Below are 25098 nucleotides of genomic sequence, written 5' to 3' on the forward strand. Positions count from 1 at the left end.
AGAGAAAGAGGATGAGATGTTATTAGTAGAAGAAAGAAACCCTTCCCGAGACCGTCCGATGAAAAGGCAAAGTACAAGAGCCAAGCCCACTGAGGAAGTTATGGGTCACTATTACCAAATCAGGTTTGGTCGTTTTTCCCCGTTCACAATCGTGCAGGAAGGGCGAACATTTGCAGGGGTCTTGTTAGACATGTAGAATATTGCGGTCAAGAAAGGCCGATAATTGGAAGGGACTGTAATTGTGATGCTCCAGTATTGGTTGATGGCTGCGGGAACCGTCACAGGAGCAACTTCAGCTGGGTTAGCCTACCTACCTAGTTGCCGGGCTATGCCAGACAGTGCTATACAGTATCGACAGCACCTATCCGTACCTTGGTAGAAGATTGATTAATATTGTTTTCGTAAGACATTGGCGGGTGGCATGACGTACAGCATGTATGGCGCTCTGATGATGCACTCGAGTTCTCACTGTCCCCAGTACCGAGTTTAGCTGGGCAAGGCGAACAAGACAAGTCGTTGTCTTAGGTTGCAACCATCATGCGGAATGACAGAAAAAGCTGTCCTCGGAGTTTGAGGCGATCAAAATAAGTAACCTAAGCATGCAGGTCTGATATAGCATAATCTGTTTCGCTAATTTTGTTTCTAATTCTCTCCACTAGTCTTGTCTTTTGACTCCCTACATATGCAGTAGGCCGTCCTACATGGAGTCTGGGGTCAGCATCGGGCCCCGAGAGCGGAGCTTGTTAGTTCTCTGCAAGCCACCAGATATTTCCCCGCTTGTCTCCGCCTTATTACCGATTCGAGTAATAAACTGGTCGGCGGCTAATGCGGAGTAAGTAGTGCATAATCTGCGATGATATCCGTATAAGTGGGTGTAGTGATTCACTTACAATACCTTAGCAGTATAAGTGCAGTGATTCAATACTTCATACTCATTTACTGTATTATTTACCATGCCTAAACAGTAATATAGAGGCCTGCTCTTAGGTCTAAATAGAAAAACATACATCTAGTCTTGAATATCATAAACTGCATAAAGTTATGCTCTCTTATGTTATCCCGAGGCATGTCAAACATCCCGCTGGTGGATCCCTTGTAAACTGACGACTCTGATTGGTCAATGAGCTCCGTTGCTCTGTAACGTCATGACCCGTTGTATCACGTCTTTATCTCGAGTTACTTTCCTTCCTTCTATCAACATCATCAATATCATTATCATTACCCAGGCTTCAACGCAGGTCAACAATTTAAATAGTCCCGGGAGCAACACCTTCTAGGATATCCTCAACTATGAGTCGGCTGTGAGTTGGACACCTACTATTTAAACGCCCCGCCAAGACCTTTCATCCCTCCACTTCCCGGACAACATTGACCATCAGGGCCGGACCCAAGACCAAGACCAAGACTTATACTAAGACTCCATCCCTAGTAGCTCTTCTCATCACGAGAAAGACAAAATGCCAACCGAGAGCACTCCTCTCATACAAACCATTCGGGTCGGCCCTCCCCGGAGGAGGTACCCTCACCAAACCTGGCGTCGCTTCTTCACTCTGATTTGCTCTGTCGTTGTTATTGGCGGGTTTGGCCTGTTCGTTATCCAAACTCTGTTAATTGGACCTCACCATCATCATGGCCATCCCGGTTCTTGGTTACCTGGCAAAAGCCACTTGAGTTACGACGAGTTGGAACGTATTCTCTTCGATACTCCAGACCCCAAAAAGGCCGAGGAGTGGAGCCGTTATTACACTTCTGGTCCTCATCTTGCTGGTAAGAACCTCTCACAGGTAGGTAATCACCCACTTAGTATCTATACAAATATTGACCAAATACTATCTAGGCTGAGTGGACAAGAGACCGTTGGGAGGAGTTTGGAGTTGCATCCAACATCGTGGCATACGATGCCTACCTCAACTATCCTGTTGACGCCAGTGTTTCCATCTTGGAAAAGTCAAAGAATGGAAAGGGCTGGAACACCACATTCAAGGCCTCTCTTGAGGAGGACATCATCGAAGAGGACCCGACAACCTCTTACGACAACCGCGTTCCCATCTTCCACGGCTACTCGGCCAGTGGAAACGTCACTGCCTCCTTCGTCTATGTCAACTATGGAACTTATCAGGATTACCAGGATCTCGTTGATGCCAAGGTTGACGTCAAGGGTAAGATTGCCATTGCCAGATACGGTGGAATCTTTAGAGGCCTGAAAATCAAGCGCGCACAGGAGCTTGGTTTTGTTGGAGTCCTCATCTACAGCGATCCTGGCGATGATGGCGAGAGGACTGAAGAGCACGGATATAAGCCTTATCCCGAGGGACCTGCGCGAAACCCCAGTGCTGTTCAACGCGGAAGTGCAGAATTCCTGAGCATCCGCCCTGGTGATCCGTATGTAAAATCTACTCTGAATTGGAGATGTAGCTGACCTGGCCTTTTAGATCCACCCCCGGATATCCTTCTAAGCCGGATTCTCCGCGTGTCCCAGTCGATGATGCCACCGCGTCTATCCCTTCAATCCCCATCTCATACCGGGATGCTCTCCCTATCCTCAAAGCTCTTAACGGACATGGTCCAAAGTCTTCAGACTTCAACAAGTATTGGAACAAGAACCTCGGCTTGAAATACAAAGGCATCGAGTACAATATTGGTCCTACGCCAGATGACGTTGTTGTGAACCTTTACAACGAGCAAAAGTATGTCACTACACCTATCTGGGATGTCATTGGAATTGTCAACGGTACCATCCCCAACGAAGTCATTGTTGTTGGAAACCATCGAGATGCCTGGATCGTTGGCGGAGCTGGTGACCCTAACAGTGGTTCCGCTGTTCTCAACGAGGTCATTCGCGGAGTTGGAAAGGCTATCGATGCGGGCTGGAAGCCTCTCCGAACTATCGTCTTTGCGAGCTGGGACAGCGAGGAATACTCTCTGATTGGCAGCACTGAATGGGTTGAGGAATATCTCCCTTGGCTCTCAGAGGCTAATGTTGCCTACGTTAATGTTGATGTCCGTGTCGATGGTCCCGAGTTCACTGCATCTGCAGCTCCTCTTCTCAACCAGATCATTCGAGATGTCACAAGCGCTGTTCCCTCGCCCAACCAGACAGTTCCTGGCCAGACCGTCAATGATCTCTGGTCCGGTAGAATTACGACTATGGGTAGCGGTAGCGACTTCACAGCTTTCCAGGACTTTGCGGGCATTCCTTGCATCGATTTCGGTTTCAAGTACCGCAGCACCAGTGCCGTCTATCACTACCACAGCAACTACGATAGCTTTTACTGGATGAAGGAATACGGCGATGTCGGATTCAAGTACCACCGAACCATGGCCCAGATTCTAGGTCTCACTATTGCCAAGCTCGCCGGCACCGTCATCATCCCTTTCGGCGCGACCGAGTATGCCGATGCTCTGAACGGTTACCTTGACAAGGTTGAAGCTAAGTTCGAGCCTGCCACTGAAGTCATGAGCGACGACGAAATCTTTAGCATGCGTGGTACTGTCTTGTCAGACAAGCCTATTGGAAGCGAGCACGAGTTCAAGAAGAGTCTCGACCACATTCGCCAACAACTCGGACACTTCCATCTCAAAGCCAGCGAGCTCGACGCCGAAGCTGAAATTGCCAACCATAAACTCGAAGAGGGTCTTCCATGGTGGAACATCATCGGGAAAATCCGACTCGGTTACACTATCGAGAGGATCAACAAGAGATATAAGTTCCTCGAACGAAATTTCCTCTATGAGGGTGGCTTAGATGGTCGAGATTGGTTCAAGCATGTAGTCTTTGCACCTGGTATTTGGACCGGTTATTCCGGAGGTAAGTAACTTGTCCGAGCGAATTAGCTCATGCTGACGTTGTTATAGCTGTTTTCCCCGGCTGGGACGAGAGTATCGATGCAAAGGATTACACCAACGGTCTTAAGTGGTCTGCTATAATTGTTGGATGTATTAACAAGGCTATCGATAGCCTCTCTAGCTAAGCTGTCCTCAGAGTATCATACAAGTCGGCCCCGGGAGCCTAAGAGACGGAATACCAGGATACTAGGTCAGTTTGTGCCACTTAGATCAGACCTCTTGGGCCTGTTTATTTCTGTACTTCAAAGCCCAGAGGCTAACTTCTGTTGCCCACTAGGCTATTAGTCTTTGGAAACGAATGTTTTTGAAGCAGGATATCAGGCTATCATATAAGATGAAACATGGGCGATTATCTCCTCTCATATAATAAGCACTCAATCATATATCAAGTCTCAGCAGACCTGTATTAAGCTGTTACAAAATAATGATAGGCAGTCGTCATTATCACTTACTAATCTGGTAGATAGATTGACCTGGTATCAATTCAAGATGGCATATTCGTCATCTAACGCTTCTATAAGCTGAAATCTTACACTAACAGTAATCTTCGTCGCCGGCATTCAAATCTATCATTACATCCACACATGTCTTTGTTCAGAACTTGTAAACCTGGTCCTCCTTGTAGCCGAGCTCCTTGAGAGCACCGGTCAGCTCACCCTGGTTCTTAGGGCTGACCTTGTTCCCGGAGATGGCGTTCATGAGACCGGGAGGACCGCAGACGAAAAGCTTGATGTTCTCGTTCTTGGGCTCAGGAAGAACAGTCTTGAGAAGGTCCTTGGAGATGAAGCCACTGCCACCAGCCCAGCCCTTGGGAGGGTTGTCGAGGACGTAGAAGGCTCGGAAGCGCTGAGGGTAGGTGTTCTCGAGCTCCTCGAATTGCTTCTTGAGGAGGATGTCTTGCTCGCTGACGTTGCCAAATACAAGAGTGACCTTGGTCTTGTCCTTGGGGTTGTTGAAGATGGCGCGGGCGAGCTGGTACATGGGAGTAATACCGGTGCCACCAGCGATGAGGGCGATGTGGTCGTGCTTGTTCTCCTCCCAGGCGTACTTGGGCAGGGGGCCCTTGAGGTCGAGTCGCTGACCAGGAGCCATGTCGTGCAGGTGTGTGCTCATGGGGCCGTTAGGGTATTTCTTGATAAGCAAGTCGAGGAAGCCCTTGTCGGCTGTAAAGCAGTTAGCATGCGCTCATACACAAAGAGCATCTTTACATACTCTCATCGCTGATAGGGGTGTAGGGTCGTAGGGTGGCCTTCTCGTCATTAGGGCCCTTGTACTTTGTGAGAAGAGCACTGGCAACGTGCAGACCAGAGACTTGGTCAGCTTCAGGAAGCTCGAACCGCAGACGCTTGGTGTTGTGGTTGACAATCTCGACGTCAGAGAGCTTGAGGGAGACCCAACCCTGATCACCACCGGTGAAAGCCGCCTTGGGCTCGACACCAACAGCCTGCTTCACGTCCTGAGCAGCGGCAGCAACGGGAGCTCCGCTCTTGCCAAAGTACCAGTAACCAGCACCACCAAGGGCAGCAGCTCCAGCAGCGTAGAGGAGGGCATTGGAACCACCAGCACCTCCAGCCTCGGTGGCATATCGACGAACAGACTATAGGAGACCTCAATTAACTTTTTTTCTGTGGTTTGGTAAGAGAAGCATTTGATTGATAATCCAAAACCATCACGGAAGAAGGAAAGGTGTTAATGCGACATGCGCGGGGAGAAAACCATACCCTCAAAGGCTGAGCGGCGCGGAATGCAGATCGGGCAAACATCTTGACGGTATTACGGTACTATTTTGAAGTCAATTGGGAAGTCAATTGGCCAGAAACAGAAGAGTAAAAAGAGTTGTTGACGTTCAGAGTTAGAGAAGTGGGCGTATCAAGGTACCTGGGTTCCGAAATCGCGACGGTTAGAAGATGACGTTATGAGTCACGTGATATCCCGAGCACGTAATAAGATATTCAGTCCACTTCTCCTCTCTAGGTCTTATATAGACAGCACCTATAGCCGTCGTCATTGTTATAAATTTGCAATGGTTGAATAGGGGACAGTTAATTTCTACTTTCTACAATGTACAATTTTACATCATACTAACCGATCATAGAACCTACATTGCAGGACGATGTTCGCAATGGCCTTCAGCTGCTCCACGATAAATTGCTGGCTGTCATAAAGGCGCCCAAGAACAGTGAAGAAGGAGAAGCCGCATTAGAGGAGCTTCAGTGGCACACCAACCAGATGGAAGACGAACATCTCCGCCGGTCACGCATTATTGCGGCTTTTGCAATTTGAGAAGCCGCATTGCTCCAACTCATGCAGGGACAGAATCTGGGCCCAGCATGTACGTATTCTCATCGAGGAGGCACTCAATAACGCGAGTACGATATGTCCCAACATTAAAAGCAGATGTATATCTCCCTAGTTATAATATCGTAGACTAGAGGCGCTTGGCATAATGAACTCAATCGCATAGACCCTCTCTAACAGGTCCTTATAATTCTTTGCTAAAGATTGGCGAGCAGGCCAAGAAGACCAGCTACATAGTCCTGTATATCCATACCTTCCACTTCCTCTGGTGGTACGCAGTAGAAAGGTCTGGAGAAAAGCTGGCATCCTAAGTCTTTGGATACAACAAAAAGTATTCTCAGAAGTCTAGTCTTGAAATCATCAGCTGACCTACTCATTTTGTCTCTTATGCTTCCAACAGAGGTACTACGACATACCACAGTCATATAATGCAAAGCTTACATACTAACTCAATTACCACATCTCTACTTTTGTATCTATACTGAGCATTTCTCTTATTGGCATTGTAAAGCTCAGTATAGCTCGTAGAGCTATTGGTATAATGATAGGACATTTAGTAGCAATAAGCAATAGCCACAGATGACCTGTTGCTTGTCTTAATTGGAATACTAAAACTTAGTACTCAAATCCCATTGAGGTTTCCAGGTCAAAGTCACCATTATCTTGCAACTCTCCCTCGGCATTGTTATTATTGTTTGATTCATCCCCTGTGCTATCATTGTCGGATCCTTCCACTGGATTGCTTTGTCTTAGAGGAGTGGTCAGAATCACTATCATCCGACAGCCACTCTATCCTCTGCCGTCTCCATCTGTCTTCGATCAGGCTCATTTGACAGCCACTGTCTCCTCTGTCGTCTCCATCTGTCCTTGATCAGGCTCATTTGATACTCGAGATAAAGCATTAGAATCTGACCCCTTCTCAGGGTTGTCATCATCCTGATCGGCCATTTGCACATTTTTTTCGTTAATTGACTGAGGATCCTATAAGATGATGTTAGACTCAAGATTTAAAGCGACACTGTCCGGAGAATGTATGTATTTACACTTACTGTACACTCAGTTTTACTCTTTTCGTTCTTACACTTTTTGTTCTGTCGCTTCTTCAACGCTTGGGGTTTGCCATCATTAAGACAGGCTCCCATGGCTGCCGGTAGGACCTGATATGGGTTAGTACAGGTCATCGGTAGATACTCTAGTAAATTCTCATACCGGGTTCTCTCTTTGACTTTGGTTTGCATGCGAAGCCTCCTCTTCTGCTGCTGCAGCCATTACAGTCCTTAAATTTGCAAGTTGTTGTTGATCGATTTCATCTGCTATATCCCTCAACATATGGAGATTCCATATGCGGAGCTGCTTTAATCATTCCGGCATGTCTTCTTCAATCATCTCCATAGTGGCGTTGGGATAGGTAGTCGAGGAGGTGGTTGAGGAGAAGGAAAGAGAGGGTATTTTGAAAAGGAGAGGGGTAGAATTGCGGGAGGTGTAAATTCATTTCAGTTTGCTAGCTGCAGTGATTCATTTCTGCGTACTTCGCGTTCAATAGTGCTGCCTAGGTCGCGTTTGGCGTTCCTCGTTTCTGCAAATCTCCTTCTCTTTCTTCACCTCCTCCATCACCTTTTTGCACCACCATCCTCGCAACCAACATCAGCAGTCAGAGGCCTTCATTCACAGACGATAGCGCAAGTACGTGAAATCACCTATCATCGGTGACTCTCTTATGTAATGTATCATTCTAACTTACTCTACTCTACAGTTTTGCCTCCCCTGCTGTCATCTTTTTGCACCGCCATCCTCGCTGTCAACAACACCAGCATTCAAAGCACTTTGTTTTCACGCCACCGTTACTCTAGTAGCCTCACACATCACCGGCAGTCACCTCAAAAGCCAGTGTTTCCATTTTGATTACTGCCGGCGATGGATTTTCGAGGTAGATATATTGCATTCAATATGCAGAATATCCCGTACGATACGGGAAAGCCCAACAGAACCAAGAACCTACTCATTCGCATCAAAGGTGTTGTAGGCGATCAGGGAGCAAGTGCAGCCAACGCCAAATATGAGTGCTGCCCCATTGAAGAACAAGAACATTCACTTCAGTCCCTCAACCTTGAAGATGTTGCTATGTAAGTTCAAGTTTCTAGCTACCTATATATGAATATCTGTACTAATACATAATAGTGAGAAGATCGCGCTTGTCATCGGAGAGTACTTACCGGATGAGTCTTCTGGTTTTGTTGCCAATGGGGTTAAGTTGAAGCAGCCGGACGCCTTTGATCCTGAGACAGACAACTACCATCCGACCCAGGAGAGATCGGCTATTCTGGTTGCAACGATCAAGGATGAAAATGTCCTTATTTACCGTTTAATGGATCGCGAAGATGGGATCTGGACTGCTGACTCTATCGGAAACTTCGCATCAGAAGTTCTACTTCTATTCTGAATTTCTTCAGAACGTCACCGAAGATGTGTGCTACAAACAAGTTCGATACGATCTAATCTCGGATACTATCAAAGCCAAGGTGGATGGTATTTTCGCCGCTTGCCAGCAAGGCACTATCATCCCTAACAGCACTGCACTTCAGAAGAAAACGTTCAATGATTTGATCTTCCTTGGCGACCCCGTGAAATGGCTTATATCTCGAGTCCAGCTTGGCATTGCCGCGTATGCGGAAGGCGGGGATGATAGCCTTCTAGCACTTGCTGCCGGTGACCTGGACACGCTGCTAGGTACTGACAAGTGATACGCTCACAATCTTACAGCCGACAGAGACAGCGTCAAGATTTTCCAACTGTTGCTTAATGGTCAACTGGATGATGAGGAGGACGCTGAAGATTTGGTAAATCTCTGCAAGGTATCTTCTACAGTCAGGCCAGAGTCACAGTAGGACACAACTAATACATGCTTAGGAGCTTTGGGACCACGACTGTCCTACGCAGGCCGTTTTAGCACTGTCACAGAGCATCGGTGACAATGCGTTGCAAGGAATGGTCATCGATGTTTGCTTGTCACGGGCTTTGATCTACCAGTTTTGCGAATCCTACAAGCTCCTCGAAGAGGCAGGTATAGTAGATGTCGACTACAGAAAGCTCGCCCGGAGAGCCTATGAGCTTGCTCAGAGAGTCGTGGGAAACCCGCTCCCTGTGCCCGACGATGCATCATTCGATGCTACGGAGTATTCAGCTGCGAGGTTCCTAGACCTCTTCATTGACATCAAACGCGAGACATTGAAAGCGGTTGACGATTTAATGAAGTGCAACGGGGAACGTATGCCCGATGTGACATTACCTGACGCGGACATGACCAAGCTACTCAGCAATGCCATGGAAGCTGGGGATCATCACAAAAGAATGGACGCAATCAAGAACATATTGGCCCTCGCGATGATCGAACATGAATCAAGCCTAGAATTGATTCAAAAGCTAGATGGACAAGAACTAGATGCCATGATCAAGATGCGGGATGCATTAGGGGATTGTGATGAGGATGAGGATGACCAGTGATTAGATGGTTCTAGGTCAGTCAGGAAGAAGGAATAGGGGAACTTACTTAGACAGGTAAAGGCATTTTTGATTCCCAGTCCTGTTTCTCAACATATCGAATACAATAGTAATTCTACGCCGGATGACGTTATTATTAACCTTGACCACAAGTAAAAGTATGTTACTATTATTGGTATATATGCCTGCTCTATCGGAATATATTGAATCATGAGCGTCTCTTTAAATGTGGCATGCAATTCATTATTATTCAACCCTTGGTATCACCTCCCGACTTCTTTCACTTCTTCCACGGCGACCGGCTCTCCCAGTTCCATTGGTGGCTTCTCCTGCACCGGCGTGACGTTCGAGTCCCTTCTCGTTCCACCATCGTGGCTCTCCCTCCTCAGAATGCCAGTATCTTGAGACTGCGCGATTGTCGGTGTGTTTGCTTGGCTGCCCCCGCGTTGCCCGTGATAGTGGACGACTTGCGGGGGTGCTTGTCCGGATTGAAGTCCCAGTTGTTCGGTGGGATACGGGTCAAGGTCTTTGCTCGATGTCGAGAACATCGACACGATTGGCTGATGATACCCGTTAGTCGCATTGCTGGAAGATGGAGTGTGGCCATATTGACCGCTATGCTCCGCTTGGGTAGGTGTGCCCACGTCAGGAGAGCCAGATCCCTCCACAAGATGGCCAGTTAGGCTGTTCATTCCTCCTTCGATATCGCGGAGTAATCGGACATATTCTTCGGGCACCAGGCCGCTCTCTTGCGTCTTGGGGTCTTCGGCAACCAGCCAGCCTTGCCCATGTCGGTACGAAACCCAGATGATTTGACCCTCGACCAGAGGCAATTCGTTCTCGTTCTCTCGCTCGAAATCGAACAAGGCAACGGCCTTGCCGTGGAACTCTTCGTCCGGCGACGTAATAGTAAACTGATAATCTCGTGAATAGCGAGACTCGTCATTGAAGCCTGGGGACGATGGGGAGCTGTCAGACTCGGGCTGATAGTACTCACCGCCCTCGGCAGCCCTAGGTTGTTGGGCAATATGATATGCCCGGCTGTGTCGTGCCTGGTCTGGGGGATATGTGACAAAATCTCCGCCAGGACCGTTGGCCTCGTTGCCACTATTCACATAGTATGTTTCGCTGCCGTCTCCACTAGTTCCCATGTAGTAACCCCGCTCATGATCATAGTTGGACGAACGCACATCATCACGACCTGTCCTCCCCCTCATGCCTGTCGCCGCTGAGGTCGATTTATGCTTGCGGTGGCGTGTGGCCACGACGGGGCTTTGCAAATCCTCGTCTTCGCTGTATGGGGGGCCACCGTCGAACTGGATGGGAGCGAGGTCATGAGCACGGTTAAATCCTTCAGTACCCCATGATTCCCAAGGCATGCGTGCGTCCAAGGAGCCCGGAGGGTCTGACAATCGCCGGTGCTCGCTTGCGGGCGTCGTCATGCCTGATGGCGGGCCCGAAGGTTCAGGCGGCGGGCCATAATGTAAAGGATGAGTGACAGGGTAGGCAAAGTCCCGCACTTGTGTATACGAGAGAGTCGAGGGGAACATTGGAAATATATGAGAGTTCGGACGGGATCTCGTAGGCAAAGAGCCTGTCGAGTATTGGGAAAGTCGGCTCTTGGAAACGTGCGACATTGGTCGGGACTGAACGCTTCGGCGCGATGACGGAGATGTGATTAGAGGTGGCAGCGCGGGGTGATTAGGGTTCGGCGAAGAGACTGCGGCTGCTGAAGGAGAGGTCACTGGAGAAGAGGTCGTCGACATAACTGCCGTCGCCGACATGCCTTTCGAGACAGGGTCTAGCGACAGTCGTGCGATCTGGCGCACACGGCCGCGCAACCGCCGGAGGATGGGCGTGCAGCAAAGGTCTCGCGGGGCTTCAGTAAGACTGACGGATAAATCAGTGCGGTCGCAGAACAGAGGACCCACGGAAAGGTCGAAATTGGGGGTTTCGAAGTAGTGGAAATCGTTGTGCTAGACAAAGACGATCTGCGCCAAAGGAATCAATGCGATACTCGATTCGCAGTCTGTAATCTTGAACACTCGAGGTAATGTCTTTCTTGTCCAGAGGTGGTCGAAGCGGCGGACGTCAAGTCAGCCGTAACGCTAAGACGTGAGAGCACCCGTGGGTTGGCGGTCGATCAAAAGGCTCCAGTCGAGTTCCAAGTTGATGGTCAACGTAGCCCTAATGCAAATGATGCGAGACGACCAGTCGTCAGGCGACAAAAGCACAGGATGAATTTGGTTGCAAGTGTGGAGAGAGTGAGAAGCGAAGGAGTGTAAGAGAAACAGAGCAACAATAGTTACAGTAGCAACCGAAATAGAAACAGAAGAGAAAACAATGCCCTGCTCCTGGTGCTCGGAATGAACAAGGGCTCAGCACGCTCAGCACTGTACAGTAACCGCAAATGGCCGTCCAATGTCTATGCCTGCGCTTGCGCTTCCAGGCCCCGGGCTGAGTTAGGGTAGGATCCCGAGGGTTGCTGATGGAAGAGAGTGTAAGGCAGAGTTGGGTTAGGTCAGGTCTGGTCAGAATGAAGGAAGCGATTGCCCACCCAACCTCACAGCACGTCTTTGCTTGCTTGTCTGCTTGCGAGCGAGTGAGGATTGATGAGAGAGCCTAACGTTAGGACCTGGGGGAGGCCGTACCCGGTAAGGTCGCCCGTTGGCACGTTCGTTCGGACCCAAGACCTGGAGCTGGAGGCGTTGTAGTGGAGCAAAATTGGTTGCGATAGTGCACCACACCACTGAAGCAAGCGCCTTGTGCACCAATCTGACTGGTCAAGCAGCGAGTCAGCGCCTGTAAGTCGGAGACAAGGACCCAATGAGACTCGGTTTCTGTCGTCTGCTTCTTTCCTAAGCGCTAGGAAGAAGGGAATTAAACTGTTCCAGAGACTTGACTAGTTGGGGCTGATGATGTACAGCTGTGCAAAAGAGATGAAGGCGAACTAATAAAGTTGAAAGCGATGCACGAGCAATCAAATGATGGCACTACCTGGCTCCATCAAGTAATATGGGTGACATGCACGTTAATAACTTGCCTGGGTTGTTACTTGTTAGTCGCGGACAGTTACCAGATGAGGGGTAAATTGACTAAATTTTGTGTAGCTTGGGCCTACCTAAATTTAGGAAAAGGTGTCAAATGTCTAGACTCTCTACTACGTTGGTTGCGTCGTGCAAATAAGTTAAGGTCAAATATTGGTACTTAACACAAACAACAAATCTCCGAGTGTTTCCATCCAAGATCTGAACGTCTTTTGACATCATTTAACTAACGAGCTGATTATACTAGACTACCTGGTAACTCGTGTGGCTTGGTAGCAACCCAAGGATGTGAGATGCTTCCATGCAACCCCTACCTTGTCTGGAGGAGCCGCACTCATCCTAAGTTTTTAACCATGTAATTAATTAAAAGTTGTACGTATATTCGATCAACAACAATCAGAGCCAAGAACGCCACGATGTTCTCTGCTCTTCCATTTCTGCTCTTGAGCCCGTGCTCAGTGTCCCTCGTGTTCTTCCCGGAACTGGCATCTTGCTTGTCGTCTTGCATGCGCATGCGCACACGTAGTCACATACATAATCAGCAAGACGTACGACGCCTCCCAGCGGGAGTCTTTGCTGGATGCCCACCCGGGCCGTTGGAACTTGATTCATCTATTTGCGGATAGGTAGATCTAGCTGAATCAAGGCAACCAGAAGAATTCAACTGGGTCACCGTGGAAAGCAATCTCCGCAAATTGCATCGTTGCTGTCGCAATGGGATCATCCCGTCAACATCTCCTGGCTTCTCTGGAAATTGCCATGATTATGGTGCGCAGGATGATGAAACTAGACCCCGAAAGAAGCATGGCAGGGGCATCTAGATTGAGGTCGGTTAGGTACCTGGGAAGCTGGAAGCAAGGCGAGGCAAAGCGAGACGAACAGGGCAACTCATGACATGGATCCTCCACATGTTATTACTATCTTGGAGTCTTTATCGGGCTTTTGGGATCTTTATCCCAGGTTCTCTAGGTCTGGGGCCCACGATCTTGTCAACGGCCGAGGCTTTAATGACTGCAGATGACACATACATACAGTACATCAACACGAGATAATTTCTATGGTTCAATGAAAGGTGGTGTAGCGTAATTGGACGAGCAGGGTTAGCATAGGTGACATTGATCTGCAATATTGCAACAATTGCAACAAACATGGTTGTTCGTGGTGCACTGCAACGCGCTGTGATGGATGCAATGGGAACTTGGGAGATGCACTGGACCTAAGTTTAGAGAATAGAGAGTTTCTACAGAGTAGATTGACTAAAGTTGGACTACGAGGACATACATACCACATAAATAAATAACTCTACTTCATATATGTTATACAATCAGTTATTGGTCATGTTTGCTTTCGTTGTCCCGTGCCAAGTCAAATTCAATGTCTTCAGTATCTTTTGAGTCTTCTCTCGAGGTTCTTATTCCTAATAAGTTGGTCTCTGCCATGATTGGTTAACGTCAAAGCATCGTTTGTTTCAGGTTATGCGGGCGTTTAACAGCCAATAGCCTCTCTCAGTGAGCTTCGGGTGGAGATCTTCCCGCTGGGTCGATCCTCAGCAACAAGGAATCTCAGCCGTCTGACCACCCTATGGAATGGAGGGAAAAGAAAACTAGATACCCGAGTCTGGGATATCGAAATAAGCTCTGTAAGGTCCTGCTATCAACTCCGGCAAAACGTCTGATTTATTATGTCTACCATGTCGTCAACCGCCAAGTATTTTTGCTGCCCCAAGGATACTAATGTCAGCTTCCTTAACGATATTGTAGATTCTATTAGATTCTATAAGTGGTCTTGGATGCGAATTCCGCCTTGAAGGACAAAATTCCGTACCTAGCGTCTGACGACGTCGAGCTTGATACGGTCCATCCAGTAGTTCCCGTGCTGTGTCTTTACTCTTTGCTGTGCCCTTGCCATGTCCTCAAGGTCAAGTCACTGGAGAAGTGTACTTCAATGAAGCTCGTAATTTCTCTCAAATACTAGGTAGTAAGACAATCTCCTCACTCTTAGAATAGCATTTATTTTCCAGAAGAAACGACAACGCTGTGATTATCCTCACGTCAAGCAAATGCTTCTTCCATTGATGTCTCAATAACTGACTGCTTACTCATCGTATGTCGTACCGTACTTTAGCCGACAATTGTGGAAACTAGCGTCACTTCGCCCTAGCTCAGCTTTTTAACAGCTTCACCACAATTCTCCAACCTCTTCTTCCTACAAAGAACTTTCTTCACGCGTCGCGGACAGCCAAAGTAGAAAGACGACGACGAGATAATGGTGATTGTACCAACTTGATATTCAAAGCGTAAGTGACCACATGACTGATTGATTTGAGACACCAACAACCTTTCTATGATGAGTTTAACATATTGGAGCTGTCTGAATTTACTTTGCTGAAAAGACACTTTATACGCTTTTTTATCTGAAGATTGATTACATTTACTTCTTTGTCAATTGCTTCTATCAGGAGACAATGTGCTGACATCGTTGCCTCATAGTTTATCGCGTCCTGCTTCTTGAGCATGCCACGCGCTTTTGCGCCTACCAACAATCTCGTTTTCTCGCCCGGCTAGGACCCTGAAAAGATGGAGGTTGCTAACGGTAGTTCTGCGGCTCAGGGCCAAAATGGCTCATCTGAAGGCAGCAACGGATACAAACTGAAATTCTGCACTGTCTGTGCCAGTAACAACAATCGGTTCGTACATGCTTGTCCCGTGATTGGCAACATTTCGTTAACATGTCTACCAAAAGATCTATGGAGGCCCATCTCCGGCTTTCGCAGGCGGATTACCCTGTCATCTCCTTCGGCACGGGTTCTCTCGTCCGCTTGCCTGGACCAACCATTACCCAACCTAACGTATATCACTTTAACAAAACATCCTACGACAGCATGTTCAAGGAACTTGAGTCCAAGGACGCTCGACTGTATAAGAATAATGGTATCCTGAATATGCTGAATCGTAATCGCGGGGTCAAATGGGGCCCAGAGCGCTGGCAAGATTGGCAGGTTGGTGTGCCTCGCCTGCAGCACGCTAAGGACCGTGGCAGCGAGGGTACTGAGGGTGGCCTGGTCGATATTGTCATTACCTGCGAAGAACGATGCTGGGACGCCGTTGTGGATGACCTCATGAACAGAGGCTCTCCCCTTAACCGACCTGTCCATGTCATCAATGTTGAGATCAAGGATAATCACGAGGAGGCTGCCGTTGGTGGTCAAGGTATCCTGGATCTTGCCAATTCCCTGAATGCAGCGGCTCGGGAAGAGCGTGATGCTGTTGGTGCCTCTGCCTTCGACAACGGTTCCGCGTCGAGCAGAGCTACGTTTGATGAGCGAGTACCTGACATTCTCGCTTCATGGCAGGAAAGATGGCCCAACCTGCCAGCAACCTGGACTGTGGCTTGGTTCTGATCCTCGTAAGAGCTCACTTTTTTACATGCTTTGGTGAGGTGACTGGACACCATTCGATAACGACTTGAAGCTTGGGTATACTGCCACGTCCCACGTGGCTTGACACCGTATTGTCAAATATCTCGAAGCTCAAATGTTCCTGGTAGAAAGATCGGTAGAACAGACCTTCAGAGGACTTAGATGAGGGATAAGCTTTCTCGCTCCCAGTCGTAGACACCCGGACCTGGTCATATCGTGACAACTGCAGCACATACCCAGAGTTTACAGTTTGGACATTGAGGCCGCCAACACTACGGAACAGGTTCTTCCATCATATTCACCTGTCGTCACGGACAGACTGGGATCAAGGTCTTCACGTGCTGGGTCATGTACGGATGGACTTGTGGGAGATTGATATGTCATCCTTGCGACCCAAAAAAGCCCACAAAACCCATTTCCACCGGTTCATCCGCTGCTATTCCTGATATGGGTTTACGATCAAGCAGATCATAGTGGACGGTTTCTTAGGCCCCCCACAGTGTATTAGACGCAACCATATTACAGGCAGATGAATAATGTCGATCTTTGACCGGCTTCTCGATTAACATGAAGATTGTCCAAACTGCATCGATAGCGAGTGTTTCAGGAAAGACTGCTTAAATCTTAGCCTCAGGGTCTCAGGAAAGTTAGCACTCGAGGCATAAGAGACGAAATTGGCATCAGCGTGTGCTGATCTAGGCTATACTCTTAGGTTATTCGTTATCGTATCCTAAGACTTGCAGGTCGGCTTTTCTGTTAACCACTGGTTAGCTCGGTTGAATCGATGTCTGCCTATTAATGCTGACGATCTATTTAAGCCTCAGGGTATTAGAAATATTGGCCGCTAGAAACATAAGAGATGAAATTAGTAGGTCAGCTTATGCTGCTTAGACTATGCTCTTTAGGCTATTTCTTTTTGTAACCTAAGACTTAGGAGGTCAACTTTTCTGCTACCCAGTAGCTAAGCATATAGGGTTGAACGATTCATGCCGTTGAGATCCGTTTACAAGGAACGACGCTTGTACCTGATCTATCGATAGCCAAGCCTTTAATCTATTTATGATTTGTCAACTAGAAAAGAGGTGAAACTTAGTTTTATCACTTTTGCTTTTAGTGGCTATCTCTTCTAATACCCTAAGAACTGGCTGCCTCTCGATACCCCTGAACGACTGACGATCATAGCCATACATGTGTATCTAAGACTAAGATATTCGATGCCATCCAGATCTATGAATCTAAGAGGTATACGTATTTATGTTACTTGGATAACTGTCTCAGGGTGGTTATTTTTATATTCTAGAGGCACTTCCCTGTCACCCAGCTGTAAGCTGGTTGGATGATTGTACGCGTTCAGTTCAAAGCCGCCTCACAAACACACAAGGTAGGGATCCTAGACTAACAAACCATCGAGATAGTTAGCATGACGCCACATATCGAAAGGTGGATTTCTGTAGATTGTCAATGAGATTCGTTGCTAGTGCTGTGATCTGTGCGAAGATAAATTGATCATTCAAGTGATGAAAGCTACCCTGAACTTGACAACGAGGAGATCGCCAGAATCGATACAGAGGAATGCTGGTTGATAGAAACCGATATGAGACGTCACCATATAGATACTGTACTCTTGTCCTATGTTTAAGGTCAAGATCAATTGCTACTTGGTTTTTGATACAGATCAATAGCTCATGTGTTATCTTTCTAGCTATCTAGAGGGTAATAGAAAAAGTTACCCTCGCAAGTCATAAGGTAGAAAAAGAGTAGTCTGAGAAGCCTAATCTAAGCAACATAAGCTGACCTAATAATTTTGTCTCTTATGCTCCCTTAGGTCAATATTTCTGATGGCCTGAGGTCTAGGCAGTTATCTCGTGGCAAGACAATAACATGCATTCGCATCCTACTCGCCCATCCGCGGCAAGGTGAGACGGTATCCCGCGGAAACCGCATTCGCAATATCTGAGATAAATACAATGAATAGTCAGTCTAACAAAGTTTATATCAATATGCCAATAAAATAAACCAGATTTAACTCTGAAGCTATTTTTTCTACTCCAACAGTAGAATGGCACCCCAAAGAAAGCCTAGGGTCATTCGGCCAATGAGCAACCTGTATGGTCTCTTTCAACTTCAACCTCCAACTGTATCACTGTACTAACTGTATAACAGAGAACTGTATCATTCAGCCCTACACACTTTGCGTCATAGCTGTGGAACTGCTGTAACGTGTCATTATGTTCTCCCAAAGCACCACATTGGAGGTGAACTCAAGACTGCCCAGGATGTCTTCCATAGGGCTATGGCACTTACAGTGATCGAACATCCGATGTTACAAGTGGGAATATTGAACGAAGACTCGGCTATGCCATCATGGATCGAGTTGGATGATGTAAATCTCAGTACACATGTGACTTGGGAAAAGATCCAACCTAAAGACTATGATGCTTCTTTGAAGGAAGCTATCGGCAGCCAACTCGACACTTGGTTTATCGATGTTGAGTCTAAGCCAGGGTGGAGAATATCTGTTTTATATCCAGAAGGAGCTTTGGGGTCACTGGATGTCATATTCTGCTGGAACCATACCAACTTTGATGGTGTAGCAGGCAAGATCTTCCACCAGAGCTTGTTGCGTAATCTCAACGATTCCAGAGTTGGCAACGAATTGGATTGCCTTAAAGACAATGTGCTGCACCTGGAAAGCGTTACGGAAAGATTCCCGCCGCCTCCAGAGAAGCTGGTCAATATCCCTATCTCATGGGGATATGCTCTGTCCACCGTTTGGAAAGAGCTGAGACCGCCGTTTCTGGTATCGAACGATCCTACACAGGCAAATTGGGCTCCTATTCACGAGGAGCCTTATCGAACTGTGTTCAGGACCATTTCCATCGACGACGCAACATTGAAGAAGGTTGTTGAGAAGTGCCGAGCACACAAGACAACTATTGCAGGTCTTCTTCACGCTCTTCCCCTAGTTTCTCTCTCGCTACAGCTGGCCGAAGGCCAGAAGCATCACAAGAAAGAAGCCAAGTCAATGTATGCCATCACTGCGCTGGATATTCGTCGTTTCATTCCCGCCAAGTCTGACGCATATCCTTGGCATGACCCCAGCACGACTATGGATAATCAGATGGCGCTTTGCGACCACATGTTTGACGAGAACTTAGTGTCAGAGCTTCGTATCAAGGCTCAAAGCGTGTCTTCGGGTGAAGATGTCATGGCAAAGCTCGAGGATATCGTCTGGTCCGCCGCTGTTCAAGCCCGGAAGGATATCCAGCATAAACTGGACCAGGGTATGAACAACGAGCCCTTGGGCTTGATGGGCCTCGTGAAAGACTGGCGCACGCAGAAGAAACAGCAACTCAAGAAACCACGAGTTGGTGCTTGGGGAGTCTCCAACCTGGGTACGATTGAGGGAGAAGTTGAAGGGTCAGGGTCAGGGTCAGGCTGGAGTATCGAAAGAGCAGTGTTTCAGCTTAGCTGCGAGATTACTTCTCCCGTCTTTCATATCAGTTCCATGAGCGTGAAAGGAAAAGAGCTTTGTGTTGATATCAGTTGGCAGGAAGGTGCCATTGATGCTGAAATTGGAAACAAGCTTACTTCTGACATGGAGGCCTGGTTAAGGTTTCTTGGCGCCTAGTGGATAGGAATGAGGACGGGGAAAATACGAGGAATATCAGTTTGGAATGTTTGAGGCTGTTATTATTAAGACCGGTCTTGGGCCATCAGACTATTTGAACCAGAGGAGTAAGAGACGGAGATTGGTAAGTGAATTCATAGCGTTTAGACCAAATCATTAGATTTATTTCTTATGACCTAAAGTTTAGAGAATGAATACCATAAACTTCTATGGATAATCTTTAGACAATCCATTCCAGGGTCCAGGCCAGGTGAGGTTGAAGTCTTGGTCGTAAGCGAGGTCCTTTAATGTTGAGGCAGCCAGGTACATATCTTATGACTTTTCCCATAAACACTTGAGGCCTCTTATGATCAACTATAGTATACGGATACTCCGTGACAAACTCTTCATCCGTACTCTGTTAGTCGTTCATGTCATCTTAATTAGGCCATGTCATTCCGGGTTACAAGACCCGGGTGGCTGTGGTATCAAAGCACGTGCCGGCCTAGCTTTAAAGACCCGCGTATCCCAGCGCCTCGCTCGGCAACCCGCTAAGCTTCGAACGCTTGACGGGGATCATCAGACGAATTAGAGCCGAGGAGTAAGCGGTGCTTCACTGGCTTTCAGGGGTAGGTGACAGCCCTGGAGCTACTCTGTATGGAGAGGTGGTACAGCAAAGGCACAGTGCAATCAGTGGACCGGAGGCTTGAATAAGGTGTTCAAGCCTAGGCCCGAATTGCATCGAGATTGGTTGGATAGATGTGCTTATTTCCCGTTCCCCTTGCATGGATCATATCACTTGATTCTCTCAAGTTTTGGTGCGCGGCAGATGGAAGAAGCTAATTCGATACATACATGACTTGGTGATCAAGAGATGCTCGCTACTACTACACCCACGATAAAGCCGTGTTGACGAGATAACGTAGTATACTCCGTACTCTGTATCTGTATGTACCTTGCATGCTTGTTCGATCTCGGTGGACTCGAGAAATTAAAAACTCCTTCATCAACGATAATAATAAATTGCCAGACCAGGGGGGGAGACGTGGCCCATCTCCATACCTAGACATTCTGGACTCTGACCCCAGAAGGACAATGACCCAAGGGCTCATTTCCCGTCCATCAATGGAGATCTCGGTGCTCGTGCTGCATCTGCCCAGTGCAACCCACTTGGCTCGCCTTGGGGCAATCTGCACAGTACGCACGCTATTTTCTGGAAGCAGTCAAGTTCCGTTGCGATGGTGTCAGTGGAGTTTAGTTAAGTTCAGGGGATGTGCGCTGCACGGCACCCCGATTCAGTCTAAATCCAACTTGAACCCCCTTTTGGATCAACTTACCTAGTAGAATTGACGTTACTTTGAATTGGATGCGATTCAGTTGATCTGGGTTAACAAGTCCAATCCCTAAATGTATGGTTGATTGTCATTGCTTCTGCTTTGTCCCTCTTCCCTTTCCTGCCCTTCTCTCCCTTGTTTACTTTCGACCAGGAAGAAGGAACAACACCGCTGAGGCCAGGCTTGACCCGCAACGTCTTTCCCTGTAACCGTTACTGGACAATTCTTTTAAACCTCACCGTATCTTCTTACACCACTCCAATTGACACTTTTTCTCTACTCAATTACCACCACCCATTATCATCATCATCATCAACATTCCTTTCAACCATTGAGCCACACCCAAATCATCTGCCTTTGTCGTTTTCGGCCACACACTGGAGCTTGGCGCTTCCACAGCCCCTGAAAGACGCCAATCCTAATCCTGTGGGGGAAGGGATCCTTGGGGACTTTGACCTATTGATTGTCAACTCCGAGCCTACTGTACTGTGCCTACCTACCCGGGCTGGCTGCATTCATTTCTCGACCTACCCCGTCTCCGTGTGGCGCCCATATGAGACAGGCGGCTGGCGCTGTTCCAGTTCCATCTCCCTCCAGCATCATCTCGGTTTCGCATTTTTTGTTTTTTCTTTCTTCTCGATCATGAGCATCAGTTTGGGACGCAATGCGCCGCTGTCCCCAATCTCTATAGGCGGTAATAGCGACTTTTCTGTTTCCAAGTACCAACCCGACGACGGTCCCTACCCCAACCCCAACGGTCGCTCCAATCTTGCATCGCCCCCGAATTCGGGCGGCTCCAACGGCGCCATGAGCATGAACGGTTTCCCAAACCCTCCTATGGGCGGCCCGGGCCCGGGTCCAGGTCCAGGCCAAGGTCCCGGCGGCCCAGGTCCTAGAAGCACAGGAGGACCATCGCCGCCTGCTTCCATTGCGCGCTCAAGTAACGGTACTCAGCTCTACGCTCGCAGTGAAGGCCGTAACAGTGTCCGCGGCGACCTCGACGAGGCCGTTCTCAGTGAGCACTATGTTGCTCTTCGCACCTTCCTCAACACCCGCGATCCCAATCACAAACAACAACCGAATAAAGCTCGCGACAAGCTTTTGCGCCTTTCCTCAGTTCAATTCTATGAGCTCAGTACCGACGTTTTTGACGAATTGATAAGACGACAGTCCGCCGCCAGGGCACCTCCGAATGCACCAAATGGCCCTCCTTCGTTCCTGTTGCCCGAGAAAAACTTCCACCCCAAGCGAAACCAGGCCCGCCAAAGACTATCTTCCCTGGGCCCTCCTCGATTCCGAGACCTGGCTGCCGATGTATATCACGAACTTGAACGCAGATTTCCTCGCTTCGTGGGAGGCGACCTTGCTCGTTCAGGGAGCCCCATGTCCATGAGGGGACCAGGCACTCCGATTAATGGCAACTTCCCCCCAAGAGCTCAAAGCCGCATGAGAAGGCCTTCTGATGCCCCGTCTATGAGAGGACCTGGACCTGGACCCGGACCCGGAGATGGTTATGGAATGCCAGGATCTCCGGGTGGCCAGAATGGCGATTATGGACGTCCTACACCGAAACAGCTCAACCAGAATAACACAATCGTTCCAAACAAAAGCATTATGCTCGAGGAGGATGATGAAGGTGAAGGATACGCAGACCAGGACCCTAATCGGGAGAGCAAGAGGAGTGCCGGTAGCGGTATAATGTCAGAGGTAAGAAATTACTTGGTTGTTGCGCGCAAACACATGCTAACAGGATACAGGCCGATAGGAAAGCCTTGGAGGATTCCCAAAATCAGGTACGAGAACTACAAGAGAAACTCGAAAGCATGGAAGATGCTTGGAAAAAGGAAAAGGATGAGATGAATGGTGCTTTGGACCAGGAACGTTCAAGAGCTGCTGCTATCAATCTCGAGAAGCAAGAATGGAGCGATTTCCGGCTCAACCTCGAGAACAAACTGGCCGAGGCGCAGAACCTGAACGACTCGATGAAGCAAGAATTGCAGCGTGTACGAGATGATCACGAAACGGAGATTCAGAGACTCAGAGACGACATGGATGCACATCAAACAGAACGAAGTGTTGGGCCTGGTGCATCAGACTCTGAGCTTCAACGAGAAAACGATGAGCTTCGACAGGAACTTCGAGAACAACAGCAGGTCACGGATGAGGTCAGAAAAGAGGCACAAGAATTCTTGCTCGAGATGCGAGAGCTTTCTCAGCAAAGTGGCACAACACACGAGCGACATGCAGAGCTTGACAAGAAGGTCGAGAGACTTGAGCGCGAGGTTCACGAGTGGAAGAACCGTTACGCTGGGGTCAAGACTCAGCTGCGACACATGCGGGCAACCTCTGCCGGTCCTGGGATCGAACACGACGCGGCTAAGCACGTCCGCGAGCAGGGTTTCGTGGATGAGCATGGCATGGTCAAAGATGTTCACGTCACCAAATTCCAAATCGCGATTGATGAGCTTCTGCAAAAGGCCCGAACTGAGGATCCAGAAAAGGTGGTTGATGCCATGAAACTCGTCGTTGTCAGCGTGCGCCGTATTACCAAGGATATTCAGATGCCCCAGACCGATGATGAAGAGTTCATCCAACAGCAGACCAAGTTAAGGTCCAAGGTGTCTTTGACCGCAAACAACTTTATCACGGCCTCCAAGAATTTTGCTTCCAGCGCTGGAATGTCTCCTGTTTCTTTGCTTGATACCGCAGCGTCGCACTTGGCCGCTGCCATTGTTGATCTGCTCCGTCTGGTCAAGATTCGAACGACTCCTGCCGAGGAGCTGGAGGATGATGACGGAACTGTGACGCCTGCAGATTCCAGCGCTCTCTTTTCACCGGTTGCTACTGAGCATCCTGTCAGTATCCAGGATAGGCTCCCGCCTCCCGCCCCCTTCCAAGGTCTGAATGGCATGCGAACCAGCATCGACTCATCAGCATACAGCCCTCTGGGCTCACCTCGCCAGTCCGCCGAGCCATACTCTCATCAAAGGTCCATGTCTAAGGCCAGTGCGGTGCCAATCGGCCTCGGGCAACCCGGTGCGAACAACCAACCCAACGGTCGAGTTGCGCCGCAGCTGGATCCCCGAGCCGCCGAAGATCTCAAGGTCAGTGATCTTCACACATGATTGTGTCAGTAACAGCAACACTGACAATTTCACCAGCTCTTTCTCGAGGAACAGAATTCTATTATGTCAACCGAAATCCAGAGACTTGTAAACACGGTCCGCGGAGATGCTGATATGCGCCAAATTTCCGAAGACATTGGTTCCATCAACGGCATTGTCAGCGATATCATTGCGGAATCGCAAGCATGCGGCCTTGGCGAGTCGGCAGCACAGTTGGCTCAATGCCGGGCACGCCTACTAGAGTCTGCTGATCAGGGTCAAGACATGTCCAACATGGGCGTGGCAACCAACGCACACGAGTGGCGTATGTGGGTGCAGACATTACCACCCATTGCATTCGGTCTGGCACGCGAGACCAGGGATCTTATCGGACTGGCAGACGACATGGCCAAACCCGGACGACCTGATGACTTTTCGTAATCACTTCATTTCTGAGACTTGGGACTTTTTTAAGCTTTGCACTCCGGAATACGCTTTATACCCCCTGAATGCCAGTTTTGACACTGGATGAGCTATTTGCTGTCCTAATGCTTTGTCTTGGATTGGTCAATAATACCGGGATTGCGTTGAACGTATCTCGACGATTGAGCGGGTTGAAGAGAAGGAAGGAACATGCAGTTGGGTAATGTTGCACGTGGGAATGCATAGGAATGGCGTTAGGAATATTATTGATAACGCATGGAGGCAGACACGACCCTGAAATTCAGTATATAAGTGCGCCGGACATCAAGGAAGGATTCAATAGGGCTTTGGCATCGACCAGAGCAAGTTGGAAGGGACACGCTCCAGGTCTGACAAGACTACACTACACGATGGACAACGATAATAGAGATAGACGAGAAATGGAATGTTATCAATTGTCTATGCTTATTATATTAGTTTCTTAATGGATCCTGGTCCTGAGTACAGACAGCAGACAGAA

At 48.4% G+C, this 25098-nt stretch overlaps 8 protein-coding genes across 8 annotated transcripts; 5 read left to right on the forward strand and 3 right to left on the reverse strand.

Moving 5' to 3' along the window:
• Positions 1-1290: 1290 nt before the first annotated feature.
• FGSG_00925 (uncharacterized protein) lies at positions 1291-4191 on the forward strand (the record flags this gene model as incomplete). Its single annotated transcript, XM_011318364.1, has 5 exons — positions 1291-1301; positions 1430-1784; positions 1838-2382; positions 2433-3808; positions 3856-4191. 5 exons carry the CDS (start codon positions 1291-1293, stop codon positions 3969-3971), a joined length of 2403 nt encoding a protein of 800 aa, XP_011316666.1. The 3' UTR covers positions 3972-4191.
• A 117-nt stretch (positions 4192-4308) lies between these two features.
• Positions 4309-6254, reverse strand: FGSG_00926 (uncharacterized protein). The gene is made up of 3 exons (XM_011318365.1): positions 5568-6254; positions 5059-5443; positions 4309-5009 (listed from the first exon to the last, which is right to left on the reverse strand). The coding sequence occupies exons 1-3, from the start codon at positions 5607-5609 to the stop codon at positions 4441-4443; spliced, it is 996 nt and encodes a 331-aa protein (XP_011316667.1). The 5' UTR covers positions 5610-6254; the 3' UTR covers positions 4309-4440.
• A 715-nt stretch (positions 6255-6969) lies between these two features.
• On the reverse strand, positions 6970-7413 carry FGSG_00927 (uncharacterized protein; the record flags this gene model as incomplete). Its single annotated transcript, XM_011318366.1, has 3 exons — positions 6970-7125; positions 7194-7301; positions 7354-7413. 3 exons carry the CDS (start codon positions 7411-7413, stop codon positions 6970-6972), a joined length of 324 nt encoding a protein of 107 aa, XP_011316668.1.
• Positions 7414-8091: 678 nt separating this feature from the next.
• FGSG_00928 (uncharacterized protein) lies at positions 8092-9645 on the forward strand (the record flags this gene model as incomplete). The annotated part of the gene is made up of 5 exons (XM_011318367.1): positions 8092-8267; positions 8323-8491; positions 8565-8806; positions 8912-8981; positions 9052-9645. The coding sequence occupies 5 exons, from the start codon at positions 8092-8094 to the stop codon at positions 9643-9645; spliced, it is 1251 nt and encodes a 416-aa protein (XP_011316669.1).
• Positions 9646-9841: 196 nt separating this feature from the next.
• FGSG_00929 (uncharacterized protein) lies at positions 9842-11192 on the reverse strand (the record flags this gene model as incomplete). Its single annotated transcript, XM_011318368.1, has 3 exons — positions 9842-10202; positions 10287-10594; positions 10640-11192. The coding sequence occupies 3 exons, from the start codon at positions 11190-11192 to the stop codon at positions 9906-9908; spliced, it is 1158 nt and encodes a 385-aa protein (XP_011316670.1). The 3' UTR covers positions 9842-9905.
• Positions 11193-14890: 3698 nt separating this feature from the next.
• Positions 14891-16675, forward strand: FGSG_00930 (uncharacterized protein). The gene is made up of 3 exons (XM_011318369.1): positions 14891-14985; positions 15179-15375; positions 15432-16675. Exons 2-3 carry the CDS (start codon positions 15266-15268, stop codon positions 16087-16089), a joined length of 768 nt encoding a protein of 255 aa, XP_011316671.1. The 5' UTR covers positions 14891-14985; positions 15179-15265; the 3' UTR covers positions 16090-16675.
• Positions 16676-17988: 1313 nt separating this feature from the next.
• On the forward strand, positions 17989-20322 carry FGSG_00931 (uncharacterized protein; the record flags this gene model as incomplete). Its single annotated transcript, XM_011318370.1, has 5 exons — positions 17989-18023; positions 18310-19502; positions 19963-20008; positions 20099-20137; positions 20250-20322. 5 exons carry the CDS (start codon positions 17989-17991, stop codon positions 20320-20322), a joined length of 1386 nt encoding a protein of 461 aa, XP_011316672.1.
• Positions 20323-21693: 1371 nt separating this feature from the next.
• FGSG_00932 (uncharacterized protein) lies at positions 21694-24596 on the forward strand (the record flags this gene model as incomplete). The annotated part of the gene is made up of 3 exons (XM_011318371.1): positions 21694-22758; positions 22809-24155; positions 24213-24596. 3 exons carry the CDS (start codon positions 21694-21696, stop codon positions 24594-24596), a joined length of 2796 nt encoding a protein of 931 aa, XP_011316673.1.
• Between the last annotated feature and the right edge of the window lie 502 nt (positions 24597-25098).

The sequence above is a fragment of the Fusarium graminearum genome, chromosome 1 (assembly GCF_000240135.3).
Source record: "Fusarium graminearum PH-1 chromosome 1, whole genome shotgun sequence".
Taxonomy (NCBI): Eukaryota; Fungi; Ascomycota; class Sordariomycetes; order Hypocreales; family Nectriaceae; genus Fusarium; species Fusarium graminearum.